This window comes from Tasmannia lanceolata, unplaced genomic scaffold (genome assembly GCF_043159265.1).
Source record: "Tasmannia lanceolata isolate RefF3 unplaced genomic scaffold, GAP_Taslan_0.1 ptg000015l, whole genome shotgun sequence".
Lineage (NCBI taxonomy): Eukaryota > Viridiplantae > Streptophyta > Magnoliopsida > Canellales > Winteraceae > Tasmannia > Tasmannia lanceolata.
Genome location: NW_027518692.1, coordinates 24,849,694 through 24,863,359, shown reverse-complemented (window position 1 = coordinate 24,863,359; position 13,666 = coordinate 24,849,694). Strand labels below are relative to the sequence as shown.

At 37.9% G+C, this 13,666-nt stretch overlaps 2 protein-coding genes and 1 non-coding gene across 5 annotated transcripts in view; 2 read left to right on the top strand and 1 right to left on the bottom strand.

The window, feature by feature from the left end:
* Positions 1-567: 567 nt before the first annotated feature.
* Positions 568-2,837, top strand: CRR28 (Tetratricopeptide repeat (TPR)-like superfamily protein). The gene has a single exon (XM_077353990.1). It carries the CDS (start codon positions 865-867, stop codon positions 2,725-2,727), a length of 1,863 nt encoding a protein of 620 aa, XP_077210105.1. The 5' UTR covers positions 568-864; the 3' UTR covers positions 2,728-2,837.
* Positions 2,838-3,803: 966 nt separating this feature from the next.
* Positions 3,804-3,917, bottom strand: LOC143847692 (U5 spliceosomal RNA). The gene has a single exon (XR_013235210.1). It is a non-coding gene; the product is annotated as a U5 spliceosomal RNA (small nuclear RNA).
* Positions 3,918-5,630: 1,713 nt separating this feature from the next.
* Positions 5,631-13,666, top strand: part of LOC143845639 (inositol hexakisphosphate and diphosphoinositol-pentakisphosphate kinase VIP2-like) — a 76,027-nt gene continuing 67,991 nt past the window's right edge. Inside the window, exons 1-3 of one of the 3 annotated variants that reach the window (XM_077354024.1) lie at positions 5,631-5,854; positions 10,973-11,032; positions 13,257-13,303. In XM_077354024.1, coding sequence (XP_077210139.1) covers positions 10,988-11,032; positions 13,257-13,303 — 92 coding nt within the window. In that variant the 5' untranslated portion in view covers positions 5,631-5,854; positions 10,973-10,987. Of the gene's footprint in view, positions 5,855-10,397; positions 10,709-10,972; positions 11,033-13,256; positions 13,304-13,666 lie in introns of those variants that run through there. The other 2 variants (XM_077354023.1, XM_077354022.1) reach the window with 2 other exon arrangements.

The following is a 13,666-nucleotide window of genomic DNA, read 5'->3' as shown; positions in this document are numbered from 1 at the left end:
TTGTCCCAAACTAGCTGGGGTCGGTGAATGAGTCTACCCGGCTAAAATTGACTTAGTCTAATCCTGAGACTAGTTGGGTTCGTCTACATGGATCATTTGTTTCCATTCTCTTCTATCTAAGGTCATGTTCTTTCTTATGTTCCTAGCCATCAAGTCTTTTCTTACTGTTTCTACTCAAGTTGATTTCGGTCCCAACCGCCCAATCTATAGAAGTTTCCATAATCTAAGTCCCTTTTTAGATCGGATAGTTAGAATCATCCTAAGGAAATGATTTTTGGGGCACAACCTATTTACGTTGTGGCCCATCAATTGGGTGGTTTGGATCATCCTATGGTACGGGCTGTATAGTTTATTTTGAAAAATATGGGTTGAATTCATCCTAGAAGGGGGCTGTACAATGGAGTTTTACCAAAGGCAAGACTTTCAACACTTGGCATGGGGAACAAGAATCTAAAAAAAAGGTGAATAGGGTTTGTGAAATGCATTAGGATCCGTTGCCCAAAAAGGTCGAGGGAAAAGCAACTCAAGGGCATTCTTTTTTTTAAACATGCCTTGGGATGTGTTTCACCCATTTTTGAGAATTTAGCCAACTTTTTGAGATTTTCAGTTAACAATCACATTTTTTTTTAGAATTTTCCCTATTTTTTTATTTTGAATGGGTGGATTACTTAAAGATGTTGTTTAAAATGAGTTGTTTGGTTTGTTTCTTTTTTACTTCCAACTTTGTTTGCTTCTTGATTAGTCTAACCGTTTGTTGGCACGGGTTCCAGTGAACCGAAGAGGAGTTTGTTTATGTTGTTTTGGGGCATTGGGCTGACTCACTAGTTTAAAATAAAAAACAACAACGAGAAGCTAAGGAGGAAGATGGCTTTGGCCCTCATACCAACACCACCAAAAACACTCCCCACCTCCATTCCTAGTACTTCTACATGTTCTGTCCCTGCTCCCTTCCCTTCCTGTCACCACCTCCTCTTCCTCGTCAAAGACTGCAAAACCATGACTCAACTCAAACAGATCCACGCCCAAACGCTAAAGACCTCCTCTCCTTCTTCCTCAACCCTTTCTTACCACACCCTCTTCTTATACAGCCGCATCCTCCGTTTCTCCACTTTACACGATCTTCACTACGCTTCCCGCCTTTTCAATGCCATTCAAAACCCTAACTCCTTCATCTTTAACACCCTCATAAGAGCCTACGCTTCCTCCTCCCATCACAAATCCCACTCTCTCCTTCTCTACCACCGTATGTTGAGCCAAAGTATAGTCTCTCCTGACAAATACACATTCCCTTTCGTCCTCAAAGCCTGCGCTTTCTTGTTTGCAATTTCTGAAGGAATGCAAATCCATGCCCGGATTCTAAAACTTGGGTTTGGTTCCGATGCCCACGTGAACAACAGCCTCATTCATTTTTATGCAACTTGTGGGTATTTGGACATTGCACGGAAGGTGTTTGATGAAATGCCGCAGAGAACTGTAGTCTCGTGGAATGTCGTTATTGACGGTTATGTCTGTTGGGGTGAGTTTGAAACGGCTCTTGGACTGTTTAAAGAGATGGTGGGGAAGTCATTTGAACCGGACAAGTTTACTATGCAGAGTGTGGTATCGGCTTGTGCTGGATTGGGGGCTTTGTCGTTGGGGTTATGGTCTCATGTTTATGTACTGAGAAAGTTTAGTAGAGAGGTAGCTGATGATGTTTTAATGAACAATTCGTTACTGGATATGTACTGTAAATGTGGGTCTTTGTGTGTAGCTTGCCAACTGTTTGAAAAAATGCCTAAACGTGATGTAACTTCTTGGAATGCCATGATTCTTGGCTTCGCAATACATGGGTGTGTCGACAAGGCATTGGACGCCTTGGACCGAATGTGCACGGTGGAATGTTTGAGACCCAACTCAATCACATTTGTTGGTGTTCTTAGTGCCTTTAATCACCGTGGGTTGGTAAGGGAGGGTCGAATGTACTTCGATTTAATGGTTTCAAAGTACAAAATTCAGCCTCGGATTGAGCATTACGGGTGCTTGGTTGATCTTCTTGCTCGAGCAGGGTTCATTGAGGAAGCTTTGGATGTTGTCTCTGAAATGCCTATGAAACCCGACGTGGTAATTTGGAGGAGTCTTCTTGATGCTTGTTGTAGGAAAAATGGCGGGATTGAGGTTAGCGAATTAGTGGCTCGGCGAATTTTCGAGTTGGATGAGGGGGAGGGAATGTCTAGTGGTGCTTATGTGCTCATGTCTAGAGTCTATGCATCGGCGAACCGTTGGGAGGATGTGGGTCTGGTTCGGAGATTGATGGGTGAGAGGGGGATTCGGAAAGAACCCGGTTGTAGTTCGATAGAGATTGATGGTTTTGTCCATGAATTTGTGGCCGGAGACACCTCACACGTCCATTCGAAAGAGATATACGAGGCTTTGGGGGAAATTGAAGAGCGAATTGCTTTGATGGGGTATAGGCCAGAATTATCACAGGCTCCTTTGGTAGCTGAATTGAATGGTGAGAAGGAAAACTCACTTAGACTTCACAGTGAGAGGCTTGCCATTGCTTTTGGCCTTCTTAATGCAAGGCCAGGGGCACCGATTCGGATCTTGAAGAACCTACGCGTGTGTGATGATTGTCACACTGTAACCAAATTGATCTCGAGTGTTTTTGGTGTAGAGATTATTGTAAGAGATCGAACACGGTTCCATAGATTTAAGGATGGATTGTGTTCTTGCATGGATTACTGGTGATGGTAGATTTTGTTTTAAATTCTTTCTACACTTTGTGTAAAGAACATGTGAAAGGTGGTGAAAATGTACATACTGGGCAATTAAAGACAAATAGCATATTGAGCAATTTTTAGAGAGAGGGGGGTAGAGAGCTTGAACTGCGATGCATACACTATATTTATCAATATGTCTATTCTCATGAAAAGGCCACTTTATAGGCTTAGTTATCATATGGGAAATGATATTTCCACACCCTTTAGCATGATCTAGAAAACTGGCCATAGCCCAAAAACTCTAAATTAATGATAATCATAATTTCCTAGTTCAATTTTTACATGTATACGTTCCAATTTATGGTAATATCCCTCTAAATTAACGGTAATCATAATCTCCTTCAAAAAAAGGTAGAAATTTTTTTAAATCATAAATGTTTTTCTTGCAATTCAAATAGATGGGCTAAACAGGGCCTCCAAAGAGTAACTTATTAACTCGACTCGACTCGACTAAGCCTTTGTCCCAAACTAGTGAGGGGCATCACAGCCGAGTGACACTGAAGCTGCTCTATTTACATGTCGTTTGGGAAATTTTCAGGAAGCAGAAAGTATCTATCCGGCTCAAATTAACTAAATTTAATCCTGACACTAGTTGGGTTTGTCTACATGGATAATTTTCTTCCATTCTATCATATCATATCTAAGGGGTCATGTTCTCTATTATGTTCCTAGCCTCCAAATCTTTCCTCATTGTCTCTACCCAAGTAGTTTTCAGAACTTGGCACGATTCACTCCTCCTCAGTGGAGCATCCAAAGACTAAGTTAGACATGTCCAAATCATCTTACTCAATTGGTGTCACCCTCACTTTTTAAGGATGTCTTCATTTTGTAATTCAATCTCGGATGTCTGCACATATGATGCTTCTTACCATTTCCCAAAAAGGCGACCAAAAAGTAACTTTGTGGCCCCACCACGTTGGACATGGGGAAGCATTGCTTTCTCAGCTGGTTATCATGAATAAAAAAGAGAAAAAGTACTTTTCAACTTCTTCCTTTCCTAAAAGGCAGAAAAGACAAAGAAAGTCGCCCAATTGGGTAGAGAAAACTTGTACTTATACTGGTTAAGAGTCTTTCTCGTATGCCTCTTAAAGTGGCGTACACACTGTATTCTTCAGTAGAAGGCGAAAGAATAGTTTGCTCGGTGCACACGACGAGGCAGCGTGATTTTTGGTGAACGTGCGTGAAGTCCAGTATATTTTACAAAGAAGGGTAAGGCCCACTTCATAGGTTAATCTAAACCGTTCATTTGTTTGTCCTTAAAGTAAATAGATGGTGGAGCGTAGATCATCTCCATGGGATGATCTTAACCCTCCAATCGTTTTTATAGATTGCAGTCCCTTTACATTCGGAGGGTTAGGATCAACCTGGACTTCATGCGCACTCACTGTATAAAATCTCTTTAATAATATGGTCGACCATATGAACGATCCAGCTCTTTCAACCATATAAGACTAAGAGATTCAAGGAAAGCTAAACTTACGGGTGCCGTTGCATAAATAACATGAAATGAAGAGGTGGGGCCGTTATACATGGCCCACTAGTAAGAATGCACATGAGATGTATTGTCAAGATCATCCCGTTATATGTGTATAACTATGATGTGTGATTAATATTGATGGGCCCTAAATGACATCATAATAACATTAGTAGGACATAGGGAGCTGAACAGGATATGGGGACATGTATGCAATGGAGGCCATTGCTATTGTAGACGTATGGGCCAAAAGGGCACCCCATGTATAAGATGAATGACTATAAAAATCAACTGCTAGTGTAAACACCTGAAAATTTATACATGAGAAAATATTTTTTATAGGGAAATGTTATCAGCACTACTGTATTTTCAATATCACACTTATCGCTTTATTAAAAGTACGGTATGGCCTGCACCATAGGCAAAAATTATTTCCATAGGTTGATCCTAACCCTCCAATCTATATAGGATTAGGATTGTCCAGTCCCTTTACATATCAGAGGGTTAGGATCAACTAATGGAAATGATTTTTGGGGCACAACCTATTTAGGGTGTTGTGGCCCATCTAATGGATGATTTGGATCATCCTATGGTGCAGACCATACCATACTTTTAATATAAAGCGAGCGATTTGAGATCATCAAAATACAGTAGTGCTGATAACATTTCCCAAAACATATCACCTTTTTTCGCAGTTCACTCGCTAATTTGATAAACGCACAAAAAAAAGTTAAGAGAATCTTTCACTTTCCCTTTTGTTTCATCCCTCTCCCAACGTTTACGTCTCCTACCATTGCCCTCTCTTTATATACAGACAAACATAAAAAGCAAAACTTATCCTCTCTCCTTTTCTGTCCACACTCACTCTCTTTCAACCAGAGACAAAGAAAAGAGGCCAAAAAGCCCTCTACTTTTACCATCCTTTTTCTTCTCCTTCTTGTAAAATTACATTGAACAAGAGCAACACATCTACCATAGGCATATCCATGTTGATCATCACAGAGGGTTGTTGCAGCCCACGTACTTCTCCCCTGCTTTCGTTGGATCTACAATCAACGCTTGGATCAACTAATCTCACGGATCAATTAACCATTTAATCTCTTTTATTTATTGAAGGGAAATGATATCTGCACCAAGGTGTTTCGATAAACAAGCGCTCCCTTATTTGTCGTGCGGTATTCACAGGGTATTCAGAGGATATTACAGTTCTCAAAAAGATCTTTAAACCCTTTAAATACTACATGACAAACAAGTGGAGCGCATATTTATTGAAACACTTGGTGCAGATATCATCTCCCTTATTTAATTCATTATCACTTTTGTTTGCTTGTATTTTCTTTAATTTTATTTATTTAGTTCGATATTTAGCTATTTATACTTCCTCCTATTGTATTTATTTTATTTTACAGCACAACAAGTTTCCTCTGAATTTCTATGTTAGCCATGATTGAATCATATATCTATTGCAAATATTTACTTTATTTAACTGTAATTATTGAGAGCGACGATACTAGTTGCCATATGACTTCTTTGGAAGGAGAGGAATGCAAGGCTCTTCAAAAATCGATCAAAAGGGTGTCCCTTCAAATTCTTGAAGATCATATCCATTGTTATTTCTCAGGTAAGGGTTTCTTTCCCATTCAAATTCTACTCCACTTCCGATCTCAATAGAGGTTGGAAAGAGATATGCTATGTATCAGAAAGAGAGGACCAAATTAATCATAGTTGGATGCCACCGGACCCTAGATGGCTCAAGCGAAAGTTTGATGGGTCTAGTTTTAGAAATTCGGGTCCTATTGGTGTAGGAGGTTTGTTTAGAGATGAGCAGACACATAGGCTCACTTTTCAGCAGATTTTGTCTGTTAACTTACCAACTTCTCCAAAAGCTTCATTCACGAGGTGGCTACTCTCACACATGCAACAGGCTAGTGTCCATCGCAGAAGGCATTTTGCATCTGGTTTGTCGCATGTCAGACCACCCCCCTTGTGAATGAAGACAAAAGCATCTTCATTCATGAGGTGGCTGGTCTGAAATGCGACAGACCAGCTGCGAAATGCCTTTTGCGAAGGACCCTAGCAAATCATATATATATATATATATATATATATATATATAGAGAGAGAGAGAGAGAGAGAGAGAGAGGAAAGTGTTCCTAAGCTATTGCTCAAAAACACATGTGGCCCCACATTTTTTGGGAGATCCAAATCATTCATTTGGAAGCCCCTTCCATGGATAGGGTGTGTACCAAAAATCAGCCCTATAAGATCATCCTAACCCTGCCATCTGTCGAGGGAAAAAATGGGTAGAAACATGGACACACATTGTTTGTCCATTTTCCACTCCACCTTTGAATGTGTTAGGATGATCCTATAGAGCTGATTTTTGGTACACACCCTATCCATGGAAGGGCCTTCCAAATGAATGCTTTGGATCCCCAAAAAATGTGGGGTCACATGTGTTTTTGAGCTATAGCTTAGATAAGCTTATCTAAGCTATAGCTTAAGAACACTTTCCTCATATATATATAAGCTGGATGGAAAAGAAGAGAATTTTTTGATTTTTTTGAAAATTCTATGAGAATTACACATCACTTTTTTTGACTTTTTTTTAACAAATGCACCCATTCAACTCACATATTTTCAATCCTACCCCCTCCTTTATGCTTTTAACAAAGGCACCCATTAAAGCCATATAATTTCAATCTTACCCCCCTCCTTTATGGATTTTTAATAAAAAATTTATAGGGTGATCTTAACCATCCGATTTAAGAGGAATTATGGAAACATCTATAGATTGGAGGGCTAGGATCAGCCTACGGAAATGATTTTTGAGGCACAACCTATTTATGTTGTGTTCCATCACATGGACGGTTTGGATCAACCTATGACGTGGTCCGTACAGTTATTTGTCGGCCCGTGCATCGCACGCACCCATTAAAGCCACATTATTTCAATCTTACCCCCTTCCTTTATGGTTTTTTAATAAAAAATCTATAGGGTGATCTTAACCATCCGATTTAAGGGGAATTATGGAAACCTCTATAGATTGGACGGCTAGGATCAGCCTAAGGAAATGATTTTTGGGGCACAACCTATTTATGTTGTGTTCCATCACATAGACGGTTTGGATCAACCTATGACGTGGTTCGTACAGTTCTTTGCCGGCCCGTGCATTGCACGGGGTTTTTTACTAGTATATTATATAGCAGAAGAGAAAAGAAGATATTTTTTTGAATTTTTTGAAAATTCTATGAGAATTACACATCACTTTTTTTTTACTTTTTTAACAAATGCACCCATTCAACTCACATATTTTCAATCATACCCCCTCCTTTATGCTTTTTGACAAAGGCACCCATTAAAGCCACATAATTTCAATCTTACCCCCCTCCTTTATGGTTTTTTAATAAAAAATCTATAGGGTGATCTTAACGATCCGATTTAGGAGGAATTATGGAAATCTCTAGAGATTGGAGAGCTAGGATCAGCCTATGAAGATGATTTTTGGGGCACAACCTATTTATGTTGTGTTCCATCACATTGACGGTTTGGATCAACCTATGACGTGGTCTGTACAACTCTTTGTCGGCCCGTGCATCGCACGGGGTTTTTTACCAGTACTATATATGAGAAGAGAATTTTTTGAATTTTTGGAAAATTCTATGAGAATTACACATCACTTTTTTTGATTTTTTTTAACAAATGCACCCATTCAACTCACATATTTTCAATCCTACGCCCTCCTTTATGCTTTTTAACAAATGCACCCATTAAAGCCACATAATTTCAATCTTACCCCCTCCTTTATGGTTTTTTAATAAAAAATCTATAGGGTGATCTTAACCGTCTGATTTAAGAGGAATTATGGAAACCTCTATAGATTTGACGGCTAGGATCAGCCTATGGAAATGATTTTTGGGGCACAACCTATTTATGTTGTGTTCCATCACATGGACGGTTTGGATCAACCTATGACGTGGTCCGTACAGTTCTTTATCGGCCCGTGCATCGGGTTTTTTTACTAGTGTGTATATATATATATATATATATATATATATATATATATAAATGGCAATGTAGATGAGAGGAAATTTGTGGTTGATGAATCGAGAGGCTATGGTTGATTCTATCTTTAGAACGAAGCATATTTGCTATTTTAATGCATTTTCAATTGTTGAATATAATAGTGTGGGATTTGCTATGCAATTTGGCCGAGGCCATTTCTTAACTAACTTTTACACTACAGTACAGCCGCTCGAGACGAATTAAATTAATAAGACAAAATCTACAAAAAAGCGAGCCTGTGTGGCGGTCCTCTCTCCTCCAAACGTGAGCCACCGAATCTATCTATATCTATAAAGTTGAATATGGTAAGCTAGGTTGTCGTCACTTGGCACCCCTACTGCATCCCGAAATTTAAAAACGGAATGTGGGACGCGGGGGTTGTGCCACGTGGCACCCTATGCATCCCGTCTACTATAATATAAATTATTCCCACGTGGCATTGGAGAATATCAAACCAGGATATTGAAACTACACATTTTGATATTCTCCAAGATAGGAACTGCCTTCTTGCACTCCTAAAATTTCTCTATCGAAATTTATTACTCCAAACATTCCGTTTACTTTATTCTCCAAGAAGACACTGCCTTTCCGCGCTCCAAAAATGCCTCTATCGAAATTTATCAATAATCCTAATTCGTTTCCAAAACGCATTGTGAGTTTAGGCTAAAATCATGGCGTACTCCAGAAGGATGCCGGTGGGAATCATCTTCTCGATCTGATAAAAAAGGATTGGGCTTAAAACCTGGCGTTTCCAAAATATGCTGATAAAAAAGGATTCAAAAGAGATAGGATGCTGGGATACGATGATTTTTGGTTTTCTATGTAACTTTGTTCACATCATGTCAATGATTTTAGAGGAATTCTTCATGTGATAATATTTTGCGTGTCTACTTCCGTATGGTAAGATTGGCCATTTATTCTTTTATTACCTATTCTACAATATAATAGTTGTGCCGTAGATGAAGATCTGGTCTGTTGAGTTATAATGATTTTGCGGTCACATGGAATTGATTTTGGTTGTCTGCACATGGTTTTGAAATTTCATGATGAAGACACTGAAGTACATAGTTTTGATCTACTCATCGTTTTTTAATTTTAATTTTCCTGAATTAAATATTCTTGGTATAAATCATATTGGCCGCTGATTTGATTGATTTTTCACAATTTTTTAGTTTTTTTCCATTTTTTACCCAACTTGCATTCCCAAATTATATCATTTTAAGAAAAATATTTCAACATCATAATTTTGTAGTCCCCCGTGCACCACGACACGGCACTGCAACTAGGCCAACTATGTTGACTTGAAGATTCAGTCTTGTCGATGAAAATTTTAAAATTGTAGACTACTAAGGACAATCGGCATTAGAAAATACGCATTCAATTCTAGCAACTAACTTGGGACCCACATGGGGCACGTATGTGCAAGTGGAGATGTGTTATTTTTCTGGACTACCAAAACTCGTAGACCGTTGATCTCGTGGGGCTAAAATAAAGCAATCCCTATGTTTGTGATCCCATCTCAGAGCGATATCTAATCCACAAGATCAACGGCTACAAAAAAGAATTCAATGCCTTAGATTCCCTTGGTACAGAAAAAAGTCGATGCTTTAGATTTTCTAGGTGGAACCTTATCAATCTAGGGATAGGATCATTTGATCTCGGTGGGACCAGCTTCAGTAAGTCTAGGCACATTGCGCATCTATTGTATCAATGAATTGGATCACATACACGTGGCACATGTGGGCCAGGGACTGTTCTATTATAAGAGCTTTCGTTGTAAAGTTTCGGTTTCCCTGAACCGACTAACAATAAATAAAATAAGAAAAAGAAAAAGAAAAAGAAAAAGCCGTTCCTACTTCCTAAGAAGCTTGTCCTTTCACGTGCTCGATTAGACAGAGATTCCGTGAAAAATCATATCGCGGATGACTTTTGCGTAAAAGAACAGCCAGCTGATGTGAATAAGACAAAAGTCAGCCGCGAAATGTCTTTCCGAGAGGTTCCCTAGCAAAAGCCTTTTTTCGCTCCGTGACAAATCTCCAAAAGTCGCTCCTTTCTTATCACTACCTATAAAAGGCCGAAATAGGTGGATTTGCTTTTTGCTACCCTTTTTGCGTTCTTAAAAGATACCATCAACCTCGATCCCTCTCGATAGTTCTCTCTTTCTTTCTTTATATCACAGATTTTCAGATCCTCGTGATTCTCAGATTCAGATTCAGATTCTGATTCAGATTTTTGCGGAGAAAACAGAGGAAAATTTACAACCGTTGAACAAGAACTTTGTTACAAGTATAAAAAGTGGAAGAAGGAGAAGATGAAGAAGGAAAGGAAAACGAAAATGGAAGAAAATGTTGCTTCAAAAATAACGATTGGTGTTTGCGTCATGGAAAAGAAGGTGAAATGCGGCTCGGAGGTTCTTTTCTTTCATCCCTGTTTTATCTTCTCATCACTATCAAAACACGTTACAGAAAAATCAAACCGATGCTTTTGATGTTTTTTTTTAATTTCTCACCACAGATCTCTTTCTCTTTTTTTTTTCGCAAGATTTTGATGTGTTCTTCTTTTCGAATCGAGTCATCTGTATGATGCGGAACAGATCTCGTTCTCTTTTTTCTCAATGTTTCGAATCGGATAGACTGAAATTATGTTTACGTTTTTTATGTGTTTCTTTTTTCAGCTCTTCTCTGCTCCAATGAGCCAGATCTTGGATAGGCTACAGGCGTTCGGAGAATTTGAGGTATCCTTTGTTTTTCGTAATAGATCTGGACTGGTTTTTGGATCGGTTGTTGATTGATTTGTTTTTTGCAATGCTATTTGTGTTTTAGACTTTTAGTCCGTCTTTTGAACCTTTTGCCCTTCTAGATAGCAAGCTATGAATAGATATTGTTGCGCTCAATCTCTATAAATAAACATCTACAATATGTATCTTGTAGTCGTACATAACTACATTGCGTCTAGTTTTTGGATCGGTTTTTGATTGATTCGTTTCTTGCAATGCTATTTGTGTTTTAGTTCGTTTTTTGCACCCTTTGCCCTTCTAGATAGCAAGCTGTAAATAGATATTGTTGTGCTTAAACTTTATAAATAAATATCTACTATCTACTATATGTATCTTGTAGTCGTATATTTCGTCTAGTCTTCTTAAATTTTAGCCTGTGCTCGCCTACTTCTACTCTATTCACCTGTGTTTATAAACTTTTGCTCAGTCAGGAACTCGTCCTCCACAAAAATTCTCTGAGTTGGGGGAGGCAATGATCAACTCGAATGAATTTTTGATTAACCGAGGCGAGTGAAATGAACACAGGAGGGCTAACACTTGGGTTGACTTTGACAAGCCAATGCTGGTGAAATTTTTGAACACCATGATTCACAAGGGTTTAAAAATCGGTTTTGGTATGCATGTCGTCGGGGTACAAATATGGAAACATGTTGGTTTTGAACATAGATTTGGATGGAAATACTGTAAAATCATGGACGCTTATGAAATATGGAAATTATGAAAACTTACCGTGAAACTTTTGGAAATGTTAGATTAAGCGCAAATGTGCCCTTAGAAACCATCACAGAAACAAGACAATCATCCATAATGGTTTAACAAGAAAAATCACCTATTAAAATGCACTGTCGCGCATGTCTGTAGTAGTAAGGTCTAATTCTAAATTGAAAATGTGTACAATCACTATTACTGTTTCAAATAAACACAAAATTAAAGGATTTTCTTACAAAAAATAAATAAAATAATTAATTTAGGAAATAAAACAAAAATTCTGACTCCGTTAATTGGTGGAGTGGGCAAGAATAAGTCTGATATAAAAAAATAGAAGCTGACATGCATATATGATACGTTTTTTTTTTCACTGTATTTTAAAGATTTTTTTAAATAAATAAAATAATTAATTTTTGAAATAAACAACCTGACACTGTCAATCGATAGATTTGGCTGGAAGAGCTCACGTATAATAAAATTAGAAGCTAACATGCATGTATGATTAGTTTTTATTTAAAAATATACTTTATTTCCCAATCTTCAAAACCATCAATCCATGAAAAATAAAATTCATGCACTAATCCATTTGTAAATGCATAAAATCAATCCGAGGTTGATGGATATTCATCGTAATTGAAGAAACGTGCAAAAAATAAAAAATAAAATAAAAAACATAACATAAGCATTTACCAAGCAAAAATGTGAAAAATCTAAACTTCACTTTGGTTGAATTTAGACATGTCAACCAAAATTCTGTAATTTACGTACCCGAAATAGTGCTAGTGTTTCAGTTGACATAACCGAAACATTACTGTAATCTATGCATGTCGACCGAAGGATTTTGTTTGGGTGGGGATGGAAACTGAAATATGTCAACCATTTCATGATGGAAACAGACATTTAGAACCGTGTTGATTCACAACATCCTCTTTATAGCATCCTTCCCTTCTCCCTCCTAGTTGTCATCATTTGGAGATTCATTGCTGTGTCTGTGTATAACATGGGTTTAGAATGCTTTAATGAAACAAATTTGCATACGTCTGGGCTGAGAATTGTTATCTTCTGAAATCATCCCTTTTGACTGCATACATATCAATGTGCAATAGCTTTATTGGGTTTGCCGATCTCTGTGCACTTAATTCTCATAGTGAGCCTTTTATTGTAAGAATGGGCTTTGCTGTTGTTCTTTAGGGATGATAAGTGGTAGTGGCTCATCTATTGTTCATAAATCCATTCATATTTGGTAAGATCATGTATCCTGGTCAAACTTTCTCCAGAGAGTTGTATGGCATGCCGATATTTACTATTTTTCTGTTTAGATGTCCATTTACAAAGGTCCTTCTCTGTTAGGTTGATTAATTTGCACTGTCTAGAAGTCCATTGATTGTTGCACTGGTCAACATTCTTATTCATTGCCATTAAAAAAAATAATTTTCATATTCATTTTGATGATTGCTCGTTCTCTATGTTGCAGATCATATTTTTTGGAGACAAGGTTATTCTTGATGAAGCAGTAGAGAAGTATGGCTTTGTATAACTTACCTGAACATTTTAGCGTGTTCACAATGTTGGTTTAAAGCATAAGTTCCACCACCCATTTTTTATTGCAAGATACGAGTCCATGAATCTGTTCAATGGAAGTAGAAAGTTATGGGTGTAAAATTGCCTCTTCCATCAACTCTGGATATCAAATGAAACTCTTAGTTTGAATCTCTAGACTTTTCTTGTGTTGTCTTCATATTTCACATGGATGAATATTTGAGATTTCATTTCATTATGCCAATGTCTATTATTTCATAAATTGGCTTGGAACAGGTCCAATTAACATTTATTTGCCACATAACAGAAAATATGTGCATGAAATCCAACTGACAAATCTATTAC